This window comes from Glandiceps talaboti, chromosome 5 (genome assembly GCF_964340395.1).
Source record: "Glandiceps talaboti chromosome 5, keGlaTala1.1, whole genome shotgun sequence".
In the NCBI taxonomy this organism is placed as follows: domain Eukaryota; kingdom Metazoa; phylum Hemichordata; class Enteropneusta; family Spengelidae; genus Glandiceps; species Glandiceps talaboti.
Window position 1 is genome coordinate 27,950,847 of NC_135553.1, and position 17,878 is coordinate 27,968,724.

Sequence of the window (17,878 nt, forward strand, 5' to 3'; positions counted from 1 at the left end):
GATTGCATTGGTATTTGGTGGAACATTACTTTTGGTGTCTTGTTGGGAAATCATTAGAAATGAAAACAATTGCATCAGTGATATGCGTTGTGTGTCAAAAAATGTGATTTTTGTTAAAATAACCTAAACTCCAAGACTGAAATTTGGTGGAAATGTTCTTAGGGGTGTGTATATTAAGAATTGTTCATGACATGATGGGTCCCATCAGTGATATGGAAATTAGGTCTAAAAATGTCGTTTTGGTCAATTTCTTTAATTCCAAAACAACGGAGCAGATTGGGCTGAAATTTCATTGGGGGTGTATCTAGGGATGTCTATATGAAGGTGTACTCACGACAAGTTGATCCCATCATTGATATGCAAATTAGGATAGAAAACCTCAATTTTTGGCTAAAACCGTATATCTCAAAAAGTACATGGTGAATGGGGCTGAAATTTGATGATAATTCTGGAGGTGTTATTCTGCAATTATTGTTCAAAATGACCATGCCCTTGGCAACAGTGAAATAATGGTGTATATTACAAAGATAGGAAAAGGGATTGGTAGGCAAGTGAATAAAGCTTCAAAAAATGTATGCAAATATATCTAGCAACAAGACCACACCCATAGCAACAGCCAAATGATGGCGTATATTGCAAAGATCAAACCTAGGATGGGTAGGCAAGTGACTAAAGATTTCAAAAATATATGCAACTATACCTATCAATTAATGAGACCATACCCATAACAACCGTAAAATGATGAAGTATATTGCAAAGATAATTAGATTAGGTATACTTTATTGTCCATAAAAACATTGAAATTTGTCTTGGCATCAGGCAAACATCAAATGTAATAAAAGACAAGACACACTTACAAACAAAAACACCAATGTAAAACTGAGGGTATACATCCAATTAAAAAAAAATAAAAATAAATAAAAGTGCTTGTGGTACAGGAAAATGACTGAGAACAATAGCATTAAAATTTGCATTAACTCTTTGCCAATATTCAGAGTTTAAAAGTTTTTAAAATAATAACGGGCATTAATAGGCAAGTGAATAAACATTCAAAAAATGTATGCAAATATGCTATGCAACAAGACCACGCCCATGACATTGGCGCTATTTAAAAAAAACAACACCACATGAACTATACAGTAAATTGTGTTACAATGCCATTGGCGCTATTTTTTATAATTTTATGTTTCAATTTCAGAGCAAACACCATGTAGCCCCAATCCATGTAACAATGGAGGAACATGTCGCCAGCAGGGCTGTACAGACTATACCTGCTCTTGTTCAGGTTGCTATACAGGAAGACAGTGTGAAACATGTAAGTTAGTGCATGTAAGTTAGTGCAAATCCACAAGAAATTGAGAAATGGTTACTAGTTGTGCACCTAGTTTACTTGGCTATGAAATGATGTTAGTCGATCAGAGAAGTTGGTAGACCTTAAGTAAGGCACTTTATGACAACACTGTCTATGTTTAAAACATCACAATTTTACAATGTAAATTGCCATGGTTACCAACAGTGACACTTTTGATAAGTGTTAACCATTTATAAATCATTTCATCCAATATGTAAAGTATTGGGCTGGCGGACTTCGAGGATGACAGATGTTTTGAATATTACAGTACAATATGAATATTAAGGATAAGGAAAGATGATGTTTGCTAGTCTAAACACCTCCATCCCAAGGAAATGTCCGAAAATATATTTCTCACATAACTTTATTTCAGTGCAAGATCCATGTAGTACCAGCCCTTGTTTAAATGGAGGTACATGTGGTCCATTCCAAGGGTCTTGCTTCCAATATCAATGTACCTGTCCAGCATGCTTTACAGGGTCAACCTGTGCAACAAGTAAGTCATGTGATTTTGAAAAATCTGTAATAGTAACAGTTTAGTTGCATATATTGACTTTAATAGTCTTCATGTTTTACATGCTGAAGTGTTTTCAATCATCAATGAGTAAATTGGTATGCAATAATAAGGGTCATGGTGGTCAAATGGTTAGAATGGTTGGCTTGGAATCAACAGTTTGCAAGTTTGAGCCCTGTTTCTGCCATTTGTTTCTGAATGGCTAAAGTCCTTGGGGAAGATTAGAACCACAATTAACCAAGCTGTATAATTGGGGACCTGGTAGGATAGATTCAGTGGCAATGTAAATGTTTTAATCCCATGCTCTTTTAGAAGCTGCAATGGATTGTATGCTCCCAGGAGTTAAGGAAGTAAAGGGCTGTTGTGCCACTATAGATCTGTACCAGGGGTAATAATTGTGAAGTCCTTTGAGCACAAAGTTGGAAAGTGCAATATAAAAACTAACATTCAATCATCAATGAGTAAATTGGTATGCAATAATAAGGGTCATGGTGGTCAAATGGTTAGAATGGTTGGCTTGGAATCAACAGTTTGCAAGTTTGAGCCCTGTTTCTGCCATTTGTTTCTGAATGGCTAAAGTCCTTGGGGAAGATTAGAACCACAATTAACCAAGCTGTATAATTGGGGACCTGGTAGGATAGATTCAGTGGCAATGTAAATGTTTTAATCCCATGCTCTTTTAGAAGCTGCAATGGATTGTATGCTCCCAGGAGTTAAGGAAGTAAAGGGCTGTTGTGCCACTATAGATCTGTACCAGGGGTAATAATTGTGAAGTCCTTTGAGCACAAAGTTGGAAAGTGCAATATAAAAACTAACATTCTAAGACTAAGAGTCACTAGTAACCATTTTGTTTGTTTTTACAGGAATCAACCAGTGTCAGCCCAGTCCATGTGCTAACGGTGGAAATTGTATAGCCACACCTAACTCATGTACAGATTATACATGTGTATGCTCACAATGTTTCACTGGGCCAACTTGTACTACAAGTATGTTGATAAGATATTCTTCTAGTGTAAAGGATACATAAACATTATAGGTGCTTTGGGCAAATGAGATAATGAAGTAATGAATTGTTTGATTTGAGACAAACACAAAATTAAAAACATACATGTATTTAGTATGTTCTTTTGCCCCTTTAGGGTGATATGACAAACCTATGTTCTTTGGCAATTAGCACCCTTTAGGGTGATATGATAAACCCAAGTTTTTGTACAGTTTTGAAGATTACGTTCCTCGCTTGCTCACCACAACTTTCTTGTATGGAATCAGTTATAAAACAGTAAATTGTGTTTAAATTTCAGGACTAAACCAATGTTTACCCAACCCCTGTCAAAATGAAGGATTCTGCTCACAGACAACTGGCTCCTGTACAGAGTATTCATGTTTTTGTCAATTTTGTTTCTCTGGAAGTAATTGCGAATTGAGTGAGTTTTATCATTTAATTTCTATTTTCCCTGTGTTTCAAAGAAAGAATTTTAGCCTCCAATGCACACACAGCCTGGGGAAGCTATAGTAATGTGTGTCTGTCTATCTGTCTATCTGTCTATCTGTCTATCTGTCTATCCTATTGGTCTGTCTATCCTATCGGTCTGTCTATATATCAGTGTGTCTGTCTGTCTGTCTGTCTGTCTGTCTCTATCTGGCTGTCTCTGTCTATCCATATATCATTTTCGGGAATTTGGAGGTTGCAAACTTATATTTAATTACAATCTTGACAAAAAAGGTCTTGTTTACATTACGAGGAATATGCCATGTTTTTATAGGCAGGTCATTATGGACTGGTATAAGGTTGTTAGGAATAATGACAATCTTAATTTAACATCTAGTTCAACTGGAGAACAAATTATCTGGGGAAACTGACATTTAAATGTTGGTTACAAGTCTGTGTTGTTTTTCAAAGAATGGATTGAGTCAGGAATTATTCACATAGCAGACCTATTTAATAACGGTAGTTTTATTAGATACAATACTCTATTGGACAAATTGAAATGTAAGAGAAACTGGATTGCACAATATATAGAGGTAAAAAAAGCAATCCCCAAAACTTGGTACAGAATTATGTGTGAAGTTAGCAATAAAATTTATATAGGATTTGGTAGGATACAGCTAAGAAAAACAGCTTTCCATGGAGAATACAAAGACATGTTTGATTTTGCATGTAAAGATATTTACTGGAACATAGTGAGTAATAGCAGTGTTAAAACGTATGCTCCTAAGATTTGGGAAAAGGATTGTGGGAAAGATTGTAACTGGAAGGAAATATGGATAGAAAAAAATTAAATGTATGCCAGTTAAAAAAATAACACAATTTAATTATTATCTATTATACAACAAAATCCCACACAAAGAAAACTTGTTTAAATGGAAAATAATGAATAATCTATTCTGTGTCATGAGATTTGTAAAAAAATTGAAGACAGTAAACATTTTCTTTATGAATGTAAAGTTGTAAAGCAGTTCTGGAGAAAATGTATAAAGATAATCAATCAATTGTATAGAATGAACGTAAGACTGCTGTGGAAGCACATTGTGTATGGATACAGAATATATTGTCAGACTTTTGATGTATTTAATTTAATCTTGATGGTGGCGACTTTTGCCGTGTATAAAGCGAGAATTTTGGAAAGCAGAGATATTGAACAAATAGTAAGAGCAAATAATAAGAGAAGAAATATTTTATATCAATTATAAGAAGAAGAACAAAATGTTGAAAGAGTTTGCTAATGCTTTGTGAGCTACACGATGTATATATTCTTTCATCGTATATATCATATCATATATCATATCATATATCATATCATATATCATATATCGTATATATCATATATCATATCGTATCATATCATATATCATATAATATCGTATATATCATATCGTATCGTATCGTATCGTATCGTATCGCATCGCATCGTATCGCATCGTATCGTATCGTATCATATCATATATCATATCATATCATATCATATATCATATATCATATCATATCATATATCATCATATATCATATCATATCATATATATCGTATATATCATATCATATCATATATCATATATCATATCATATCATATATCGTATATATCATGTATCATATATCGTATCATATCATATATCATATCGTATATCGTATATATAATATATCATATCATATCATATATCATATCATATCATATATCATATCATATATCATATATCGTATATATCATATCATATCATATATCATATCATATATCATATATCGTATCTTGTATCATATCATATCATATGTTGTATCGCATTGTATCATATCGTATCGTATCATATGTCATGTCATGTTATATCATATCATATCATATCGTATCATATCATACTAGTATCATGTACCATTTGTGTATGTTGGCCCATCATATTTGTAGGGTCTTGACATTGATCCTTTAAGTTATACTGGAAGATGAGGAAACCAATATGTTGACTGACTGACTGACTGACTGACTGATGGACAGACACAGACAAACAAACAGATGGACAGAGACAGTCTGACTAATTGGTAGCACAGACAAACTGACTGACTGACTGATACACAATAGACAGGTGGACAGACTGACAGACAGACTCAATAGAGACAGACAGACAGACAGACAGACAGACAGCCAGCCAGACAGACAGACAGACAGACAGACAGTCAGTCAGCCAGCCAGACAAATAGTCAGGCAGACACAGAGACAGACAGATAGACAAACACTCCATAATGGAAACATGAAAACAAAGATAAATAGAATGATATGAGTGACTTTCATACAAAACCTTTTCTTCTTGCGTGTAATGTGGTAGGCAAGGACTACGAGAAAAAGTTCTACATTGGAAAACTAGCTTTCAATTGCAATGATGGATTAGTTGACTGGACTGACTGGGTTGGGTCTTGTATGTATCTCTGGAATTATTCACATTGTACTGACTGATTTAAGAATGATATGATTTTTTGGTCTTCAGGTGTGGATCAGTGTTCTCCCAGTCCATGTGAGAATGGAGGTACTTGTGTAGCCACACCAGGTGGCTGTGTTGCTTATACCTGTCAATGTCCTGGTTGTTGGTTTGGAACAACATGTGCACAACGTAAGTTGACAGTTTTAGTGGAATGGCTCTTAGAGAAGGTAGACAGCTTCACCCACCAACAAATACATATTGAAGACACATATTGAAACTACATGAAATGTTCTTCAATTTAAAACCAGTATTCCAGCTACCCAAAAACTATACAACGGTACTTTCAACATATTTATTTTTACATTAAAAAACATTGAATTTGTATATTCAGATAAGCTACCAGTGTGAAGATGCAAATACTTATATTGGGGATGTATTTATGATGTGCTGGGAAATGTTGAAATGTTGACATAGTGAATGTAAAAAAGTTGTAATTTCAATTTTTTGATCTAAGTTTTGTTGAGGTATGACTTTTTTTCTGTATATTGCCATTGGCAAAATATGGCTCTCTTGCCTGGCAAATATCCTTGGTTTTCCTGTCAGAATCAATGATTGATCTGTAAGACATCACAGTCTATAAAGTCTGAAAGTTGTGTGTCATTCTGTTGTAGTTCGTAATCCTTGCTCCAATAATCCATGCTTCAATGGCGGAACTTGTCAGCAGGTGACATGTACAACCTACCAATGTGTTTGTCCAGATTGTTACACAGGACAGTATTGTCAGACAAGTAAGTGCTATTATACGTCACCTGTCACCAATCTTGCATTCTGATTGGTCGAGAGCCCTGCAGATACACAGGCGTATTTTTCACCAACAGCCGTATTTTTGCTTGTTGTATCACGTGATCACTGCACGTCCCCTTGTAAACAAATCTAGCAGACAACTAGAGATCGAGCTATAACCAGCATTTCCAGTGTCAAATTTGTTGTCAATTGAACAAAATATCACCGTTGTATACATTGTAACAAGTCTTTGAACTGTACTTTTCATGTCACAGGGAAATAGTCAAAAATTCCACACACAACCGTGAAAGTCCAGTGACGGCGAACGCACGGTCGTCACGCGATCGTAAACATGAATTCCTAAATTTATGAAGGATATGAAAATTACCACCACAGAGGGTGTAATTTTTGCTTAACTAGAACAACAAAGCATATCACGAACATCTATGTACATACAGTACGCAAAACAAAGACGCACTCATTTTTCAGCTGATGGTTATAAGTTTGAATATATCGCTGAGTGATATGCAAATAGTAAACATTACGTCATACTACTGAGCAAACGCGCACTCTGATTGGATGATAAAGTTAAGGCTGACATGTAAACAACTGCGTTGCAGATCAGAGAGGTGCATGATACTACGCTCAACAGTATAACGCAGAAGTGATTTTATTTTAAAATGAAACAGCATTTTTAGACATTCAAAAATGAATTCATAGTCGCAGGTGACGTATAAGTATGTTATTTACCAAATACTGTTCCACATCTTGTTGCTCGAGGTAATTTTTCTGGTATAACGGCTCGCCTTCGGCTCTCCGTTATACCAGAAAAAATTACCTCTCGCAGCAAGATATGGAACGGTATTTGGCAAATAACATATACATATCATCATATGCACTCATCAAAATATCACAATGTTTGTGTTTTCTCAAGATATATAATTTTGTGTGAAAGTGTTTAAAAAACTGATTATAGTTATTAATGTTATCATTTTTATATTGCAGGAATAGACCAATGTACACCTACTCCATGTCAGAATAATGGGTTTTGTATTGCAACTAGTGACTCCTGTACACAATTTACTTGTTCATGTACTGGCTGTTACTCTGGTGATGTCTGTGAAACATGTAAGTTAACTTATCTATATTTTGGAATCTCCTGTAATCTGGACATAGTTTGATAGAAAACAAACCATAATATACCAAACATACAAACCATAATATACCATAATATACCAAACATACATACCATAATATACCATAATATACCAAACATATATACCATAATATACCATAATATACCAAACACACATACCATAATATACCATAATATACCAAACATATATACCATAATATACCATAATATACCAAACACACATACCATAATATACCATAATATACCAAACATATATACCATAATATACCATAATATACCAAACACACATACCATAATATACCATAATATACCAAACATACAAACCATAATATACCATAATATACCAAACATACAAATCATAATATACCAAACATACAAACCATAATATACCAAACATACAAACCATAATATACCAAACATACAAACCATAATATACCAAACATACAAACCATAATATACCAAACATACAAATCATAATATACCAAACATACAAACCATAATATACCAAACATACAAATCATAATATACCAAACATACAAACCATAATATACCATAATATACCAAACACACAAATCATAATATACCAAACATACAAACCATAATATACCATAATATACCAAACACACAAATCATAATATACCAAACATACAAACCATAATATACCAAACATACAAACCATAATATACCATAATATACCAAACACACAAATCATAATATACCAAACATACAAACCATAATATACCATAATATACCAAACACACAAATCATAATATACCAAACATACAAACCATAATATACCAAACATACAAACCATAATATACCAAACATACAAACCATAATATACCAAACATACAAATCATAATATACCATAATATACCAAACATACAAATCATAATATACCAAACATACAAACCATAATATACCATAATATACCAAACACACAAATCATAATATACCAAACATACAAACCATAATATACCATAATATACCAAACATACAAATCATAATATACCAAACATACAAACCATAATATACCATAATATACCAAACATACAAATCATAATATACCAAACATACAAACCATAATATACCATAATATACCAAACACACAAATCATAATATACCAAACATACAAACCATAATATACCAAACATACAAACCATAATATACCAAACATACAAACCATAATATACCAAACATACAAATCATAATATACCATAATATACCAAACACACAAATCATAATATACCAAACACACAAACCATAATATACCATAATATACCAAACACACAAACCATAATATACCATAATATACCAAACATACATACCATAATATACCATAATATACCAAACATACAAACCATAATATACCATAATATACCAAACATACATACCATAATATACCATAATATACCAAACATACAAACCATAATATACCAAACATACAAACCATAATATACCAAACATACAAATCATAATATACCATAATATACCAAACACACAAATCATAATATACCAAACACACAAACCATAATATACCATAATATACCAAACATACATACCATAATATACCATAATATACCAAACATACAAACCATAATATACCATAATATACCAAACATATATACCATAATATACCAAACATACAAACCATAATATACCATAATATACCAAACATACAAACCATAATATACCATAATATACCAAACATACAAACCATAATATACCATAATATACCAAACATATATACCATAATATACCAAACATACAAACCATAATATACCATAATATACCAAACATACAAACCATAATATACCATAATATACCAAACATACAAACCATAATATACCAAACATACAAACCATAATATACCATAATATACCAAACATATATACCATAATATACCAAACATACAAACCATAATATACCATAATATACCAAACATACAAACCATAATATACCATAATATACCAAACACACAAATCATAATATACCAAACATACAAACCATAATATACCAAACATACAAACCATAATATACCAAACATACAAACCATAATATACCAAACATACAAACCATAATATACCAAACATACAAACCATAATATACCATAATATACCAAACACACAAACCATAATATACCATAATATACCAAACATACAAACCATAATATACCATAATATACCAAACACACAAATCATAATATACCAAACATACAAACCATAATATACCATAATATACCAAACACACAAACCATAATATACCATAATATACCAAACACACAAATCATAATATACCAAACATACAAATCATAATATACCAAACACACAAACCATAATATACCAAACATACAAACCATAATATACCAAACATACAAACCATAATATACCAAACATACAAACCATAATATACCAAACATACAAACCATAATATACCAAACATACAAACCATAATATACCAAACATACAAACCATAATATACCAAACATACAAACCATAATATACCAAACATACAAACCATAATATACCAAACATACAAACCATAATATACCAAACATACAAACCATAATATACCAAACATACAAACCATAATATACCATAATATACCAAACACACAAATCATAATATACCAAACACACAAACCATAATATACCATAATATACCAAACACACAAACCATAATATACCATAATATACCAAACATACAAACCATAATATACCATAATATACCAAACATATATACCATAATATACCATAATATACCAAACACACATACCATAATATACCATAATATACCAAACACACAAACCATAATATACCATAATATACCAAACATACAAACCATAATATACCATAATATACCAAACATACAAATCATAATATACCAAACATACAAACCATAATATACCATAATATACCAAACACACAAATCATAATATACCAAACATACAAATCATAATATACCAAACACACAAACCATAATATACCAAACATACAAACCATAATATACCAAACATACAAACCATAATATACCATAATATACCAAACACACAAACCATAATATACCATAATATACCAAACACACAAATCATAATATACCAAACATACAAATCATAATATACCAAACACACAAACCATAATATACCAAACATACAAACCATAATATACCAAACATACAAACCATAATATACCAAACATACAAACCATAATATACCAAACATACAAACCATAATATACCAAACATACAAACCATAATATACCAAACATACAAACCATAATATACCAAACATACAAATCATAATATACCAAACATACAAACCATAATATACCAAACATACAAATCATAATATACCAAACATACAAACCATAATATACCAAACATACAAACCATAATATACCAAACATACAAACCATAATATACCAAACATACAAACCATAATATACCAAACATACAAACCATAATATACCAAACATACAAATCATAATATACCAAACATACAAACCATAATATACCAAACATACAAACCATAATATACCAAACATACAAATCATAATATACCAAACATACAAATCATAATATACCAAACATACAAACCATAACATACCAAACATACAAACCATAATATACCAAACATACAAACCATAATATACCAAACATACAAACCATAATATACCAAACATACAAATCATAATATACCAAACATACAAACCATAATATACCAAACATACAAACCATAATATACCAAACATACAAATCATAATATACCAAACATACAAATCATAATATACCAAACATACAAACCATAACATACCAAACATACAAACCATAATATACCAAACATACAAACCATAATATACCAAACATACAAACCATAATATACCAAACATACAAATCATAATATACCAAACATACAAACCATAATATACCAAACATACAAACCATAATATACCAAACATACAAATCATAATATACCAAACATACAAATCATAATATACCAAACATACAAACCATAACATACCAAACATACAAACCATAATATACCAAACATACAAACCATAATATACCAAACATACAAACCATAATATACCAAACATACAAATCATAATATACCAAACATACAAACCATAATATACCAAACATACAAACCATAATATACCAAACATACAAATCATAATATACCAAACATACAAACCATAATATACCAAACATACAAACCATAATATACCAAACATACAAATCATAATATACCAAACATACAAATCATAATATACCAAACATACAAACCATAACATACCAAACATACAAACCATAATATACCAAACATACAAACCATAATATACCAAACATACAAACCATAATATACCAAACATACAAATCATAATATACCAAACATACAAACCATAATATACCAAACATACAAACCATAATATACCAAACATACAAACCATATATACCAAACATTCAAATCATAATATACCAAACACACAAACCATATGTACCAAACACACAAACCATATATACCAAACACACAAACCATATGTACCAAACACACAAACCATATATACCAATGTTGTTACTTGGAATGTAATGTCACCACCTAGATGCATCATAAAAATACGAAGCAGTCTATTTCTTGTTGATACCATCACTTCAGTTGCATGTGCTACACATAGCTGTGCATTTGACAAGAATTAGAAAAAAAGAAAGGGAAGAGTGTGATGACAGAGAATAGGACAAATGTAATGTCATTCCCAGATGGTTTGCCATAAATTCTTGTAGGTAATCCCCAAAATGACAACTCATGTCAAGTACAGTACAGTAGACATCTTTACAAAATTTCAAAGTATTAAGTAACCAACTTGCAAGGTGCCATTTCATCACTGAAAATCCTAGTTAGGTTGATAGCCATAATCAGTACAATAATTGTACTAAAGGCAGAAATCACTTTTCCATTAATTTCTATAACATTTTGTTGTCTCTACATGCACACAGTATTGGATCCCTGTCAACCCAATCCATGTCAGAATAATGGTGTTTGTAACCAGAGATCTTGTGAAGACTATTTCTGTAACTGTCAAGGCTGTTACACAGGCAACGAATGCCAAACATGTGAGTCTTCCCAGGCCTTGCATAGTGCTATGCAGTACAGTGCAGTCCTTCTAATGTCTCTCACTTGAAATGTGAAATCAAGGCTGTGGTCTCATATTACAAATATTATGATATTATATGAAATCACTCACTATATGATACATTTCAAATTTTAATAGGCTATTATAAAGCGATGTTTTGGAATGTACTTGTACAGCTGCTGAAAGCGTGGATGTTTTTGGTTGATCAATGTTTTCTCCAGTTCCCTGTCTCGTTTTTGGAAATCCGAGTATGCATTGTGTAAATTGACAGAAACAAAATCTAAGTATGTTCTATTGTATAGCTAGTTATCTTGGATGACTAGCAGTGCTACAAATTGCAATGCAGAAGGAATGTAGCTCCATCATGAGTGACAGCACCCTCAGTAGTGAAACACTTCAAAACATTGCTCTTTTGTGTTTTGTGCCTTGTGCTGGATTTTTTTATTGTTGCAATGGTGTTTTTTGGCAATGTCTCAGAACTCATGCATGGAAAACACCAGCTTGCATAATAATATTCATCATGTAAGTAAGTTTTAAACTTTTTATTAAGAATTAAAGAGTATGCAATTGTACTTTAATATACTACTAACGGCTGACTACTTGCCTATAGCTCTGTTATCACAGGTATTCCTGAGCAACTCATGCCTATAATCTTAACCTTGCTAGCCATGTTTGAAAAGATTACATTCATACATTTTCAATGCTTAAATCTGACCCTTGCGATCTGCCTACCCTTATTATGTGCTCAAAATAGCAGTACATGTATGTTGTCTTGTAAGGTAAGAACATTTAAGAATCCATTTTTTATGAATTGTTTTTCAATCTGTAATTCCATATTTTCTATAACAAATACTAACATATCAATCCATATAAATGTTTGGCTGTAATTTTTGAAAAAAAGATAGTGTGTAGGAGTAGTCTGCATTGCCATTGTTACTAACAAATTCACGCAGTGTTGTGCTTTTATTTGATGGTGGACAAGGTCAGAGGTCATATTTGGAAAGTGTGAGATTTGCAGAATTATTTGAAAATGTATAGTGTATGAGATATGTCCGTTATTATGAGAAGAGTAGGATGGTTACTTCAATTTCTCTACATACTTTTTTGAAATTATTTATCTGTAAATGATAACAATCCAGATTTAAACTGAATGCCTTCCGTAAGGACAGAGTCTTTAGTTCCTACTCACAATTTTTGTTGAAATGCAACAGAACATGTTTGATTAGATATGTTTGAAATATGTACCAAATTTAACTGAATTTGAAGAGTACATTTTCAAGATATATATAGCCTAATTACTGAAAATCATTAATTATGCAAATGACTCATTAAAACTAAATGCTACATCACCAAGTGAATCTGAATTTGTCCACCATATGGTATGAAAGTGAATCTGACTTTGTCCACCATATAATGTAGGTATGAAAGTGAATCTGACTTTGTCCGTCATATGGTATGAAAGTGAATCTGACTTTGTCCACCATATGGTATGAAAGTGAATCTGACTTTGTCCATCATATGGTATGAAAGTGAATCTGACTTTGTCCGTCATATGGTATGAAAGTGAATCTGACTTTGTCCGTCATATGGTATGAAAGTGAATCTGACTTTGTCCATCATATGGTATGAAAGTGAATCTGACTTTGTCCGTCATATGGTATGAAAGTGAATCTGACTTTGTCCACCATATGGTATGAAAGTGAATCTGTTATTGTCCATCATATGGTATGAAAGTGAATCTGACTTTGTCCGTCATATGGTATGAAAGTGAATCTGTTATTGTCCATCATATGGTATGAAAGTGAATCTGACTTTGTCCATCATATGGTATGAAAGTGAATCTGACTTTGTCCGTCATATGGTATGAAAGTGAATCTGACTTTGTCCACCATATGATATGAAAGTGAATCTGAATTTGTCCACTATATGGTATGAAAGTGAATCTGACTTTGTCCACCATATGGTATGAAAGTGAATCTGACTTTGTCCACCATATGGTATGAAAGTGAATCTGACTTTGTCCACCATATGATATGAAAGTGAATCTGAATTTGTCCACTATATGGTATGAAAGTGAATCTGACTTTGTCCACCATATGGTATGAAAGTGAATCTGACTTTGTCCACCATATGGTATGAAAGTGAATCTGACTTTGTCCACCATATGGTATGAAAGTGAATCTGACTTTGTCCATCATATGGTATGAAAGTGAATCTGACTTTGTCCGTCATATGGTATGGAAGTGAATCTGACTTTGTCCGTCATATGGTATGAAAGTGAATCTGACTTTGTCCGTCATATGGTATGAAAGTGAATCTGACTTTGTCCGTCATGTGGTAATTTAAATTTAAATGCATTGTTGCTTATAACTCTAGACAAGCATCCCTTTGCCGTGCAATTTCTTGTTTTCCCATTTTGTGTACTCTGCAGTAAAGTGATCAGGAATGTTGATATTATTTTCTGGTTGTATCCTGCTAATCCTGCAATATCAGTTACTTTTGTGGGTAATCAATCATCTTGTCACATTTATTAATTGATTTGAATTTTAGTATTGGACCAATGCCAACCTAATCCATGTCAGAATGGTGGTATTTGTGTGGCTCAGTTTGGCTCCTGTACTGCCTACACTTGTCAATGCCCTACTTGCTTCACAGGAACCAACTGTGCACAACGTAAGTACACAATAGCAGTTTTCATTGTATACCACACATACACAAGCCAGGTTGCCTGTGTTTGAACAAAAAAATAAGGAATTTCCACCCTGGTTGTACATTATGACGGCACATCTATGTCACAATTAGTTATGCAGTGCTCAAAAGATGAGTCAAAATATTCCAAATCACCAATTTAACTTGTACTAAAAATAATTGTATTTGGCACACAAAGAATGCTACAATGTAACACTTTCAAATGTGGTTAAAAGCAAATTCCATTCCAAGAAATAAAGGTATTTTCAAAAGTTTGGTTACTGGAAAGTCATTTCAGGATATCATGTAATTTTCATTCTGTTGTCAAAAAACACCAAATTGAAACTCTTTTTCACCTCATTGGTCTTTCAGTGATACACCATTGCATCTTGGGTATTAGCAGACATGAATGCTTAGTAGATGCACTCTGAAAATTCATGACTCCTAAGACCTTATTTCCTTCAGATAAATAGTCAAGAATATTCAGTGTACATCTAATACATGATACATATGCATGTCTGCTAGAACCCACACATGCAATGAAAACAATAGAAGTGAAGAGTTTCAATAGTGTTTTTTGCAACGGAGGGAAAATTGTGCGATGTGAAATGCACAAAATGACTTTCTAGAACCCAAAGTTTATGAAAATACCTTTATTTCATGCTATGGGATTCCTATTCATTTGGTGAAAACATCAATTTGAATAATGCCTCAGAAATTGTGTTGGTTGTCTGAGATAACAACTTTTTCTGACATTGAAAATGTTGTGTCTGTTAATCTTGATTGATAAAGACAATAAAATGTAGTTACACAATTACCAGCTTATAACTACATGTACATGTAGGTGCCCAAACTCTAACCAAGCTGTGTTCTCAAAGGGGCACAATCAGTGGCTTAGTCAGTTATAATGACCAAGATCACTTTTAACAAAATTAGTTTTTAGCACAACTGAACTGATGAGGTTCAGAAGTGCTATAGGCATGGCAAAGTGTCTGTCTGTCTGTCTGTCTGTCTGTCTGTGTGTGTGTGTGTGTGTGTGTGTGTGTGTGTGTGTGTGTGTGTGTGTGTGTGTGCGTGTGCGTGTGCGTGTGCGTGTGTGTGTGTGTGTGTGTGTGTGTGTGTGTGTGTGTGTGTGTGTGTGTGTGAACAACTTAAAGTCAAAAACCACTGGACTGATTGCCATGACATTTGGTGGTTATATTACCTTGGATGTCTAGTTGGGAAATTGTTCAAATCAAAATGATCTTACCACCGGTGTGTGATTTGGTCAAACAATGTTCTTAGTGGTGTTTAGATTAAGAAGTATTCATGGCATTATGATCCCATCAGTGATATGCAAATTAGGTCTACACATGTGTCTTTTTTGTCAAAAATATATAGTTCCAAAACTACTGGGCCGATTGGGCTGAAATTTAATGGGGATGCATCTGGCGATGTGTAGATGAAGCTGTATTCAGAACGGGATGATCCCATCAGCAATATGGAAATTAGGTCTAAAAATCTCAATTTTGGTCAAAGATTTATGTCTTGAAACTGCATGGTGAATGGGTTGAAACTTGGTAGGGATGTTTCTGGAGGTATTATTCTGCAGTTATTGTTGAAAACATTTCGACACAAATGGCCATAGCAACCATGACCATGCCCTTAGCAACAGTGAAATGACGATGCACATTACAAAGATAACAACAGGGATGGGTAGGTAAGTGACTAAAGATCCAAACAATGTATGCAAATATCCCTAGCTTCAAGACCATGTCTATATAGCAACAGCCAAATACAGTTGTGCTACAATGCCATTGGTGCTATTTTTATCTGCACTGTATCTAACCTTGTCATACAAGAATATTTTGCTTGTTGTACTTTCAGCAATTGACCCATGTCTTCCCAACCGATGTCTGAATGGTGGAGCTTGCTTGCCATCACCCAGTCTCTGTACTGAATACACATGTTCATGCACTGGATGCTTTACAGGAGTCAACTGTGCTACATGTAAGTTATAGTTAATAGTTATTACTATGTAATTTCTTCAAAAACTAGATTCCAATAAGGTAACTTCACTATATTACTATTACTACTACTACAACAACAACAACAATAACATATGAAGTCAAGTATCAATTTCTATTCTACTTTATAGTTCCATGCCCAAACTGTTGTTTATCCACAGCAACACAACAAGTAATACTCATTGAATATCCTTATATACAAGTCATTCATCATATCTCTAAAACATGGTAATAATTGGTTCTTCTGTATCACAACTAAAGGTTCTAATTACTTACAAACTGTCTGTTTGCTGGCTTTACCACTAGGCGTATTGTGGCGATGACATGATTGTAGAGAGCCAGCATGTCATT

At 32.7% G+C, this 17,878-nt stretch overlaps 1 protein-coding gene across 1 annotated transcript in view; it reads left to right on the plus strand.

The window, feature by feature from the left end:
• Positions 1-17,878, plus strand: part of LOC144435554 (uncharacterized) — a 450,358-nt gene that overhangs the window by 2,970 nt on the left and 429,510 nt on the right. Inside the window, exons 6-15 of the mRNA XM_078124141.1 lie at positions 1,199-1,315; positions 1,725-1,847; positions 2,729-2,851; positions 3,167-3,289; positions 5,833-5,955; positions 6,438-6,554; positions 7,555-7,677; positions 12,697-12,813; positions 15,384-15,506; positions 17,388-17,510. Coding sequence (XP_077980267.1) covers positions 1,199-1,315; positions 1,725-1,847; positions 2,729-2,851; positions 3,167-3,289; positions 5,833-5,955; positions 6,438-6,554; positions 7,555-7,677; positions 12,697-12,813; positions 15,384-15,506; positions 17,388-17,510 — 1,212 coding nt within the window. The remainder of the gene's footprint in view (positions 1-1,198; positions 1,316-1,724; positions 1,848-2,728; positions 2,852-3,166; positions 3,290-5,832; positions 5,956-6,437; positions 6,555-7,554; positions 7,678-12,696; positions 12,814-15,383; positions 15,507-17,387; positions 17,511-17,878) is intronic.